General features: G+C 34.6%; 1 protein-coding gene across 11 annotated transcripts in view; it reads right to left on the bottom strand.

The window, feature by feature from the left end:
* The window catches only part of DLG1 (discs large MAGUK scaffold protein 1), a 259,278-nt gene that overhangs the window by 138,837 nt on the left and 107,613 nt on the right, over positions 1–12,828 (bottom strand). For 2 of the 11 annotated variants that reach the window (XM_047733806.1, XM_047733814.1), the window contains exon 1: positions 6,040–6,442. The exons of the other annotated variants lie outside the window; for them this stretch is intronic. In XM_047733806.1, coding sequence (XP_047589762.1) covers positions 6,040–6,273 — 234 coding nt within the window. In that variant the 5' untranslated portion in view covers positions 6,274–6,442. Of the gene's footprint in view, positions 1–6,039; positions 6,443–12,828 lie in introns of those variants that run through there. 11 annotated transcript variants of the gene reach the window in all.

The following is a 12,828-nucleotide window of genomic DNA, read 5'->3' as shown; positions in this document are numbered from 1 at the left end:
CCTGCCTCTCTGCCTACTTGTGATCTCTATCTGTCAAATAAATAAATAAAATCTTTAAAAAAAAAAAAAGCTGTTATGGGGTCAAGTAAAACAAAAACTTTGAACCAATCATTGGATTTGACAATCCACTCCAAAAGAGGATTTTCTGGTTGGTTGTTTTAATGAGAGGTATTAGGAGAGGTATATATGCTGATGAGAATGATTCAGTAGAAGGAGAAAAACAGGTAATGCATTGAAGAGAGAATTTCAGAAGTTCTTGAATAGTCGAAGGGACAAAGAAGTGAAGGGTGAGCTGTAGGAATACAGGTGGATCATTCATTTTAACAAGGTAGAATAAAGAGTAAGATCATCAACTGAGAATGAGGGCCAGGCAGTGACTACTGGAAATTTAATGTGCAGCTTTGGAGCCAGTGTGTAGGAGGCAGAGTTGCAATTAACCAAGGTTGAATCTTACCAATGAAGTACCAACGAAGGGGCAACAGTTAATGAAAGGCAGCACTCTTAGTCATGGACCAAGGAATCTGAGTGAGGCAAGGAGGGAAGTGAAAGCATGAAAGGAGTGATAAATAGAAAATTATGCTGAAGGTCTTCAGAAGACAATTTTTTTTAAAAATCACTGTAATAGGGGAAGTGAGCTAAAAAGAAAGTAAGTGCTAGTCAGACAGTTTGAAATGCTTACAACTAAGATTTTCTAAGTGTACAGTCAATGGTAATAAGGTTTTAAATGTAACTATTTAAGCAGGTCACCCAAGTGAAAGAAAAGACAAGGTTCCTAGAGCTAAGGATATCAAAGAATTGAGAAAGTCAAGATTTTGGATAGATCACACAAGGATACTGAAAATCACCTTAAGAATAATTACAGGAATAGTGGGCAGAAAAAAGACTGTAAACCAGGTGTTCAAATCATCAGTGAGCAGGAGTGACTGAGAGAGATGCAGATGACTAGAAAAGGAGGGGAAGTGGAAAATATTATCTGATGCCATCTACATTTTTTTAAAAGAGAGAGGAAATACAGTCATCCATAAATATCACTGATAAGCAAGAAAGACAAAAGTTACACTTTTTGTGAGGGTATAGTACAAAACAGTATCCTCAGGGAAATGCCAGGTGTCTGAGAGAAAAAAAGGGTGATCCATCACAAAGAGTTTGAGGATAAGGAAATGAATGAGAGTGATCTGGAAGGTTTGGACTTTTTGGGGTGATTAAGGGCAAAAGGATATAGAGTATAAAATTAGTCCTGATGATACACCTAGGAAAGCCTGGTAAAAGATGAACAATCAGTTAACTTAGTTGTCTACTTGTGACTTGTTTAACAATTTGCAAAAGGGAATGTTGGGAGGAGAGGAAAAGTCAGGGAATTGGAGGTCTCACTGAGAAGTGAGGTGCTCTTTAGGCCCACCTCCCCTTAAATTCTACAATTAAAGGTGCTGAGGTTTGGAATTCTTAAAAAAGTACATGGCTGTACTTACAGTTAACTTATTCAGTCAACACAATTTACTGAATGTCTGAATAGACTGCACTATCCTGGGTGGTCTAATTCCTAATTATCTATATTTGAATTTGTTCATGGGCTATCAAAAGTTAAGTAATCTAAAAAGAAAATAATAATATTAGTAATAGCTGCCAGGCACTGTTCGAAGTATGATACATATATTAAATAATTTAATAGAATTAACTCATGAGGTTGAGAGTATTATATACATTTTTGGACAATATATCCAATGCACAGCTCTACAGAATTAAATCCTTGATAATCTAGACTGTATCTGTTTGGGACAAACAGTATTCTTTTTATACAAATTAGCCTATATATTTTTCCACACATGGGTATCTGAAAAGCGTTTTCCTGCATTTTAATGCAGGACAGGTTTTTCTTCTAAAAAGAAAACTCTTCAATTCTTAAAATTTTATTGTTCTACTTCAATGATGATAAGTCATCATGTCTGTTCCATTCACTCCTAGAAAAGAACTTTATTGTTTTCAGCTCAACCTGGCATGTCAGTTTTGGGGGGAAGGGCGGAATTTATAATGGCTATTTATAACGATCCATGCTAGGGATTTTTAGGTGTTCCAAAACATAGGCACAGCTGCTAAACACACATTCAAAGTAACCTACCACTTCACAGCTGTTCTAATTTTATATGACTACTATACTCATTAATAAACACTGATATCACCAAGAAGGCTAATCAAGTAGCAAAGACTAGAAATACTGGAGTTCTTTAAAACCCTCATGAATTTAAAAATTGGTCCTAGTCTGGAATAGAGGTGAGTATGCTAAATAGGACAGGGCAGATCGGCATTAAGTGATCCTAAATGCAAGAACAGGGGAAATTCTGAGGTAAAGACATGAGGAAGGTTTTTTTTTTTTTAAAAGATTTTATTTTTTATTTATTTGACAGAGAGACCACAAGCAGGCAGAGAGGCAGGCAGAGAGAGAGGAGGAAGCAGGCTCCCCGCTGAGCAGAGAGCCCGACGAGGGGCTCGATCCCAGGACTCTGAGATCATGACCTGAGCCAAAGGCAGCGGCTTAACCCACTGAGCCACCCAGGCGCCCCCATGAGGAAAGTTTGACAACATGTAGGCCCTTTTTTTCTGTAATAATTATTCAAAATTAAGAACATAAGTAGTATGAAGCACAAAATAGAAAAACTTACAACAAAGTAAAAAAAATTAGAAACTCCTCTTAATTTAACATTAAAAAACAAACAAACAAACAAACAAGAATAACCCAAGGGCACCTGGCTGCCTCAAATTGGTTAAGTGTCTGCATTCAACTCTGGTCAGGATCCCAGAGTCCTGGGATCAAGCCCCACATAGGGCTTCCTGCTCAGTGAAGAGTCTGCTTCTCTCTCTCTCCCTCCCTCTACTGCTCCCTCTGCTTGTTATTTGTCAAATAAATAAAAAAAAAAAAAAAAGCAATTCATGTGAATTTCTGGGATATAACCAAATGACAAAAACTAGAAATAGTTTGTAAACTGTACAGGTAACATCATTGTGTGGGGATCCAGAGGGGTGAGGAAATCAGGTACATGGGGAATTTGTGTGGCCTGAAGTAAACATGAAGAATGGAGGGGAGGAGAAGAGGAGGAGAAGCACTGGTGAGGGAAGGAAAATAGATCCAAGAAAAACAGGTACCCAGGAGGTTTAGGATTAGGTATTATTTTTGGCAGGCCATAAACTAACAAGGTTTTGGTGACTGGAATGGAAAATAATCAATTCCATAAACATTTACTGAGCACCAACTATATGCCAAGCCCTATCCTAGAAGTGGGGGGGGGTCCTTACAGAAGTTTATAACTACTTAGCTTCCTTAACATTAAAAAAAAATTAATGACTTCACACTAAATTCCAGATATTATAGTAGAAATTGGCAATAATCTGAGTTATGAATGTGATTATTTCTAACACACAAGTAACTTAAATGAATCCCTAAATAAATTTTCTTTTTATTTACAGAAGGTATTTGGAGGTTATTAAATCAGGGTAATGACTTTCAAATTAATAAAACTGGATTTAATAGCAATTCTCCACACTGCTGAAAGTATCATGCTGCATAGTTACAAGGAATTACATTCAAACTTAAATCTTTTTTTTTTTTTTTAAGATTTTATTTATTTATTTGACAGCCAGAGATCACAAGTAGGTAGAGAGGCAGACACAGAGAGAGGGGGAGGCAGGCTCCCTGCTGAGCAGAGAGCCCGATGTGGGACTTGATCCCAGGACCCTGGGATCACGACCCGAGCTGAAGGCAGAGGCTTTAACCCACTGAGCCACCCAGGCGCCCCCAAACTTAAATCTTGCTATCAAATCTTAGAAAAAATATTTCTAACAATAATGAAATAGAAAATCTGGTTATCATTGCTGCTATTTATCAATTACAGAACAAAACACTATCATAGTACTATCTTCACAGAAACATAGTATATCTTCAATAAATTACAAAATTTCATTAATCTACTTATTTTTAACAATATGCAAATCCTTCTGGTGCTACAAATTAAAAATTGTCTGCCATGGGTCAGTAGATGAAACAGAAAAATGTGGTCTAGCATCAGTCAAGATCCAAATCTGTCTAATGTTCTATCTCAGTCCTGTCATATTTATCTGGTAAAATAAATTCCAGTGAGTTACAACAAAAGACCTGGATATATAAAATATCCCAATCATCAGTTAGAAAAATATACAGAATGGAAAATGGTATAATGGTACTTTAGAGCAGGAGAAATAAAAGCTAAAATCTTTGACCTAATGTTTATACTTCTAAAAATGAAATACAAAGGTAATGAAAGACAAGTAAAAAAGAAGTATGAAAGAAATAAAAACTAAGTCATTTATCAGCATAACAAATGATTTGAACCAAATGGGAGGAAAGGAAAATAAAATTTTAAATGGCTTTGTAGGATTAATTGTGAATAGCTTTTACTGAAATTATGACTCTATTTTAGTACAATATAATAAGCAGCTTTTTCTCCAATTCCTAAGTAATTATAATGTAATTCTGTAGTTTCAGTAGTTTTATATGTAAACTATTTTGCTTGCCTTTTCATTTGCATGCCCTAATAAGATTATGTATCAGTGGTAGTGTGTATGTATACACATACAGTACTGTGTACTTATATAAACGTCATGTAAGTTTTTAAAAGTTTTTAGCACATCTTTTTCTATTAACAAAAGAAAGTATCATTTAATATTAATCTATTATGAATTAACACCAAGTCTTAGTTTCTGCATCCCTTTTTGGTATGTATAATTGCAGTCAAATCAAGTTAGTTAAATTCTTCAGGCAGTGTTCAATCTAAGAGTTAAATCATATCACTGCTTCTGAAGTTTTGATTGAAACTAACATTAGTGCCTATATAAGAACAATTAATGATCCCTCCTAGCCCAGTAATTCCATTTCCCTCACACATGTTAGAAAAATAAATACAATTTCTTACTTAAGAAATTTGACAATATTTTAAAATCAAAACTATTGAACGATTAATTCTGGTAACCCAAAGCAAGAAAGAAGCTGTTGACAGTTTATTGTGCTGCTTCTGATTATTAAAAAAAGATGGTTTTAAAGAAATTTATTTTAAAAAGCACTAGAATATGTGTATAAATTTTATTAAGTATTATTGATGTGAAAGGACAAAAGCAATCTCCCCTTGTTTTTAAATCAGACTATTTCTTATCCCTTCATTTTTACTGAAGTTTAATATCTACAGAAAATATTTTAAAATATAGTCCCCCAACCTCCTTTAATGACAAATAAATATTTCACTTAAGTTACTATTAATTTCTATTTCCCCGTTATTTTTAAATCAAAAAGATTTGGTTTTATGTGATCTTCTTTTTTTTTAATTTGAGAGATTTTTAGTGTTGCTCATCTCTTTAAACTGTCAACGGACTATCTGAAAAAAATATTCCTATAATTGTGTAGTTACACAAGCTTAATGCTTTTAAATTAACCCTAGATAATATATATTTATAGAAATGGAAAGATTAACTAAATTCCTTGAATAAACCATAATTATAACTTCCTAAGATATAAGTATATAGCAACAGTAAACTGTATTCAATTTATTCTCAAAACACTAGAAAATAAAAATCTTTCTGTATCTTCTGTTTCTTTACCATAACAATCTTCCTAAGGTTATCTAATGACATACAGAAGCTCAAGTGGTTTTCTTTTTTTTTTTTTTTTTGTTAGACATTGTACTTTATAGCATTTAACAGCCTAAAAATAAGGAGACAAGCATTATTAATTTACACTGTAATTTATGTATCAATGATTTGTATTTTTATAGAAGTCCCTCAACAGAATCAGACCCTGTATTGTTTGGTATTACATAAGAGCAAAAGAGAAAATATTTTTTGTTTCCCCTTCCATGCTAAAGACCTACACAGATGGACTGAAAACATGTATTTCTGCACATTCAAGGTTTCAGTACATAAGACTATATTTTAAATAATAAGAAATCTATATTAATACAACTTCAAAGCAAACATAAAGCAAGAATATATTGAAAATAATTTCAACAAGTGGTATGTTACCTGGGTGGAGCTGGTGGCTACCGAGATGCAGTCAATAAAGCTGTGTCTTCGAGTGAAAAATGCAACTATCTGCTGCCAGCGTGAAGGTTCTGGCTCAGCCTGCAGTTCATCTGATGAACCCTTTTTTGCCCAATGTTTCTGCTTTGGGCCTACTGAGCCATGACTAGAGCTAGTATTGCCTCCTCGACTGGCGCGAGAGTATAGAAGTGTGTTGTTCCCGAAAATGTAATTCATCTCTGCAGCCCTGCAGGTGGTTGCCAAGCAGTCTTACTTCTCTACCAGCTGCTGAGTGGTGAATGATCGGTAAAAACTGCAGCTAGAATTACAGCAGCATCACTTGTAGATCAGGGAAAATAAAAATCTTGAGAAATGATGCTCATTTTCTCTGTAATTTCTTCCCATGAAAGAGCTTGTATCTTCCCTCTGTACCTGTTAGTTGTAGGATGGCTGAGTTTATATTTGCAGACAAAAAAGACAGCATAAGGTTGATGGCTTTCTCATGATTATTTTTTCACCAGCGTCTGCAGGAACCAAAAGCTGTTCTTTTGTTAGCTGATAACTAGACGAATGAAATCCAGGAAGTGAGGTCGATTAGCAGGTAAAGAAGGATGTTATAAACACTGGACTACCAAGACCCTTTGGGGATGCCTGATTTAATGCACAGGGTGGAGAAACCCTGGATTACGAAGTTTCAATCTCAGTCTGTAGTAAAATCCAGTGTCATCTTCACTGCTTAAATAATTATAAATATGAACTGAATTCAAATATACAAGAGGATTTTCTTGCCAATAGTTCTGATTGTTTAATTTTACTGAAGGAGCCTTTGTCATTCACATACAAATTTCCACATCAGGAAGGAGCTCACATTAATTAGGCTCTAAGTTTTTTAAGGGTACTATTTACAATCAACTCTGAGGATCTAATGCTAGAGGAAAATCCACTTGTAATATGGCATGATCATTTTATGTAATATATTGGTTCTTAATGCTTTGATAATTGAGTCTGGAGCCAAAAACAGATTAATCAGTGAAATAAGTATTTGACTTCTGAACTTTTGTGATTAAAAAAAACTTAATTACCATCATCTCTCTCATATATTATAAACACTTAGATTAATAAGTTATAAATTTTTAAAAATGCCAAAGAATTAAATTTTTTGTTTTAAAACCAACAAAGCATGTTTTATCCAACACTACATAAATAATACTCTGGGGTTCAACTAAATAATATTGTTTGATTGCTAGACAGACATTTTCTAACATTTAATATCTAGGTCTGGGTTTTTCAACACAGTAGTCTACCTCAGAATCACCTAGGATGTTGGTTAAAAATGCAGACTGGGGGACGCCTGGGTGGCTCAGTTGGTTGGACTGCTTTCGGCGCAGGTCATGATCCCGGAGTCCCGGGATCGAGTCCCGCATCAGGCTCCCAGCTCCACGGGGAGTCTGCTTCTCCCTCTGACCTTCTCCTCGCTCATGCTCTCTCTCACTGCCTCTCTTTCAAATAAATAAATAAAATCTTTAAAAAAAAAAAATGCAGACTGGTATCCCCTCTCCTCACCAGAATTTTTTAGAGTAAGAAGGATCTTGAAATTTTCATTTTTAAAAAAGACCCTTAAGTGACTCGAGCAACCTCAAGTTTAAGAACCATAGATTCGTAACTCTGCTCTGCTAATATTGCTACATTATTATATAATATATGGTCATTTTAAAACAATATATGAATAAAAATGCCATTTGATAATTTACTAATGGTTGAGTAATTTAGTTTTTAAGTTGATACAAGCACATCATAAATCCCAACCTCAGCCATATACTTTTTCAGATGTGGACTGACAAAAAATCTTGCTTACTATGTGCTTACTGCACCAACTAAATGCAATCTCTTGAAAAGTAGAAACTGTGACCTCCAGATTCATTGAAAATCCTGATTCAGCAAGCAAAGATGCTAATACTCTCTCTCTGATTCCATCCCTAAGATACAGACACATGCCCAAAAGAGGTGAATCATGTGGGACTCTCGAAAGCTAAGATGCTTTGTGACAGAGATTATAACACAGTTTGGTGCTTCTTCCCAAGGACTCTGCAGATAGTAGTTGGCAATTTTGTGACCCTAGACAGACCGCCCTGTCCATTTGGGGGTAAAGCAATAGAGGAAAACACTAAGGGTACACAGAGAACTAAGAATCCTCTGAAGGAAAAAAAAATTAAACCTCTGTAAAAAAAAAACAAAACACACACACAGTAATATGGACCACATATTTAATAAACTGGCTAGTGTGGTTTATATAATTGGTTTGGCCCCAAAAGATGTGCCTTGATGATCCATGTCTGATGAAAATCCAAGATGGGGGAACCCTAGAACTGATAGAGGTTCTGTTATTCTGGATTGGTATGGATGAGGATATTGTACACAAATGCTGAATGCAAATTTCCTACTCACACTGCAAACAATAAGAACACAGACCATGAATACTAAGCCATTTGTGTACACAAATTTCTTATCCCAGGGAGCCAAAGAGCTCAAAAACAATCTAACACTGATATCCTGTGTACCCCCTAAGTACTGGCAAAAGTACTTTTTGAGGCACAGATTTTGTAATCAAATCCAATGACATTAAAAAGCAGCTCTGAGTTTTGAGAAAGGCTTCTTTATGAAAATAACCCATTACCTGTACTACAAAAATCTAGGATCATCTCATCCATTGCCCAGTAGTCAATGGATGCATACAAAACCATATGTGTACTAAACCATAAATGGTTTCATAGGATTTGACTGGGAGATCAAAGGTGACCAATTCCTCACCGATACCTGCTTTAGAACAGCCCTACTCATATAGTGGAGCCAAAAAAAAATAAACTCTATTCCATTAAAACAAAATTTAAGCTAATTATGGAACCTGGAAAGTCTATTTAAAGTAATGAATTAAAAAAATACACAATGTCGAAATTACTGAATAACTATTAACATTTTAATGATTTAAATATTTTTTCTGTGCAGTTTACCAATTTGTAACTGTGAGAAATTAAATGAAAGGACCATTCAAAAATATATAGAGAATAGGTAGGCCCCCAATTATTTGTTTACCAATCAAACTCACAAAAAAACCTATTTAAGTCTTCAGGTATAGTAACAAAAGCAAGGATTAAATAATCTCAGTGAAAAACTTAAAAGGTTGAGAAGAAAAACAATATTAAAATTCTAAAATACTAAAAAAAAATCACTAACTACAAAGCTACTATACTGTAAATGCAATGTAATAGGCATTTTCCTTCTACTTTTATCTTTATGATGTGGCTTATTAAATTTCAAAACGTGAAACTCTACTAAGATAAGACTTAAAAAATTATTTTTCTCCTCAATTTATTTAAACAAAACAAAAAACACACAGTTCACTTTTCTCACTACCCTGCCTCTTATAACCACCAGTATTTTTGTCCACGTTATAAAAGAGATCATTGGTTATTTATCTTTCTCTGACTTATTTCACTTAGCATAATGTCCTCAAGGTCCATCCATGTTGTTCCAAATGGCAAAATTTCATTCTCTTTTACCACATATATCATATTTTCTTCTTTCCTTGATGGCTTCTTAGATTATTTCCACATCTTGCCTACTATAAATAATATTATAATGAATAAGAGGGTGCATATATATCTTTTTGAATTAGTGTTTTCATTTTCTTCAAATTAATACACACAGAAGTAGATCTTCTGGTCATATGGTAGCTTTATTTTTAATTTTCTGAGGAACCACCCATACTGTTTTCCACAATAGTTTCAACAATTTATACATTCCCACCGACAATGCATGAGGGTTTCCTTTACTGCACCTACTTGCCACACTTATTATTTCTTATCTTTTTGTTAAGAGTCATTCTAACAGGTGTGGGGTAGTGTCTTGTGGTTTTGATTTGCATTTCCCCGATGACTGATGATGCTGAGCATCTATGTTTTCATGTACCTGTCAGCCACTTGTATGTTGTCTTTGGAAAAATGTCTCCTCAGATCTTTAGACATTTTTAAATCAGTTGTTTGGTTTTTTTGTTATTGAGTTGAATCAGTTCTTTATGTATTTTGGATATTAGCCCCTTATCAGATTTGTGATTCATCATTATTTTCTCCCATTCGGTAGTATGCTTTTTCATCTTGTTGGCATAGCTTCCTCTGCTGTGCAGAAGCTTTTTAGTTTGATGTAGTCCCATTAGTTTGTTTTTGCTTTTGCTACTTTTGCTTTTGGTGTCAGATTCCAAAAATCATCAGCAAGACCTGTGTCAAGGCGATTACTACCTATGTTTTCTTCTAGGAGTTTTCTCCTATGACAAAGCTGAGAAGACTGATGACACAGATTGGTTATTTGCTTAGAAAAACTCTGCTCATTTATACACACAAATCCTTTCTGTAAGAGCACCATCTTGTGGTCAAATTGTATGCAGACTATAAGATTACCTTAATACACCAGGGCCATCCAAAAAAAGATAAAATTCAACATTTTAATATATTCCAGAGATGTGAAAACAAAATTGATTTCAAAAGTACCCACTTAAAATAGGTAAGACTCTATTCAATAGATATATATTTGCTTATGTCTATTTTTCTGCTACCCTCATTTCTCACAATATTTGAAAAACTACCAACTACTGCTAGTGATCTCATTAGCAGTGATCTGCTAGTATTCTTAATACTACTGGATGAAATGTACCCAGGCTAGGTGATATACATATTTAAAATAATTATCTGCTCACATACTCTGTTCTATCTTCGATTTCAAGTCCTGCTTAACTATATTTACTTTGCACAATTTGGTTTGAACATAATTTTCCTTGCCACTGAAAACAAAAGCCAAATATGAGTTCTTTAATTTCTTCAATCATCAACACAACGTCCCATACTAAGCAGTGCACCTACTGTCCTTCTTATCAATTCATCCTGATTTAATCTATTTTGAAACAGGCTGGAGTTTTATTTGTTCAATTTACTGTTCTGACCATTTTTCCTAATTCCCAGCTCATTTTCAGTTTTAGGAATCTTGACACTGTTCTTATGATACACTATTATATTCATAACTGTTTAAAAGCTAAACTTTCTTTGAAGATTTCTTATATACCACGAAAATTTACCCACTGTGTCCTTTTCTTCCACAGAATTCTTCACCATTATATTGCCAATTTCCTCCCTGAAACTGCCCAGCACTGGCAAAAAAGTTTCCTTTTCAGAGTCTTAAATGATAATTATATTTAGGCTAAAGTAAGGCTGAGTAAAGTAACTTTCAATCACTATCTTATTTCATTCATTTTTTTCAGTAATGAGAATCAGCACCAGTACCGCAAGAACCTGTTAAGATTATTTCATAGCCCATTTCATGGTGGCAAACCCTTCATCGGGCCACTCATCAGCTCAGGATTGAGGCCCCCATTTGCTTACAAGTTCCCAAAGCTACAGTATAATGAACTTTCCTGAATTTTTATAGTTTCCTCTGATTATCACCCTGCTACTTTACTTATTTTCCCCAGTAACTGCCTTTCCTCTGAACCTGCATCTTGTCCACACCTTCAACACCTTGTCCTAATGTTCATTTTCTTTTTTTGGAATAGTCCAAAAATTTAATTTTTCTCTTTATTTTTGCATGTTACATACTATGTTATATCTCTCCATAAAAATATTAATCACTGAAATCTAACAAAGTTACTAGCATAGAGGTTTAATAAATGTTAAAGGTATGTATTATTTGATAAACAAAACTAATATTCTGGCAGGTGATTTTTTTTCCCTGAAATCTTATAATCAACTTTATTCAAAAGTTTTCAAAAATTTAAACCTGACAATAGTCACTGCAAAAGTTCACATCTGCCGGGGTGCCTGGGTGGCTCAGTGGGTTTAAAGCCTCTGCCTTTGGCTCGGGTCATGATCCCTGGGTCCTGGGATCGAGCCCCACATCGGGCTCTCTGCTCAGCAGCGGGCCTACTTCCTCCTCTCTCTCTGCCTGCCTCTCTGCCTACTTGTGATCTCTGCCTGTCAAATAAATAAATAAAATCTTAAAAAAAAAAAAAAAGTTCACATCTGCCAGATACTCATATTGGTTATAGGTGCATTCAATCTTATACTGAGTTAAGCAATGCCCATGGTCAACCATAAGGGCTTTACGTGTACTATAATCTTCACCACAACCTTCCTCATTGTGATTTCACAAATATGCTTGTTCTTTCTAAAGCTTACTTTCTAGCAGAAAAACAGACAATAAGTACACAAATAAGTGAACCTATAATCTAGTTTGACCTTGAGCACTGAATCCAAGGGCCAGCAACTATCAACCTTCTCATGAAATGAAATTAGTTAAGACTCTCATTTTTATTTTAAGTTGTCAATTTGCTAAAATATTTATCAGTTTATTTATATTCAATTTTTGAAAAGGGGGTGGGACCCTCACTGCCCATACCCCTGTCAGAATCTGCATACACATGGAAGTAACTACCAAAACAACCTACCAAGAGTGAGGAGCTGAGAGTGTGCAAATTGACTTTGCATAGTTTGTAACCATCATTATGACCAGAAATTCAAAACATCAGAAACAAAGAATTATGCTTACCTGGGAGAATTTCATGACTCAAGTATTAGTTTATATTAATTCAGTCAAGAGAAAACAGGCATAAACAAGAATAGCATATCCAGCAGGACAGAGTGCTTAGAATTCAAGTGTTCTAAAGTTCTATGTTATTCAGAATGAAGACAAAAGATTTACTGACTTTAGTTTTGTAAGTTAAAAAGGCATATTAAAATTTCTAGGATAACC

The sequence above is a fragment of the Lutra lutra genome, chromosome 1 (genome assembly GCF_902655055.1).
Source record: "Lutra lutra chromosome 1, mLutLut1.2, whole genome shotgun sequence".
Lineage (NCBI taxonomy): Eukaryota > Metazoa > Chordata > Mammalia > Carnivora > Mustelidae > Lutra > Lutra lutra.
The sequence above is the reverse complement of the archived record's forward strand: the minus strand, read 5'-3'. Positions and strand labels throughout refer to the sequence as shown.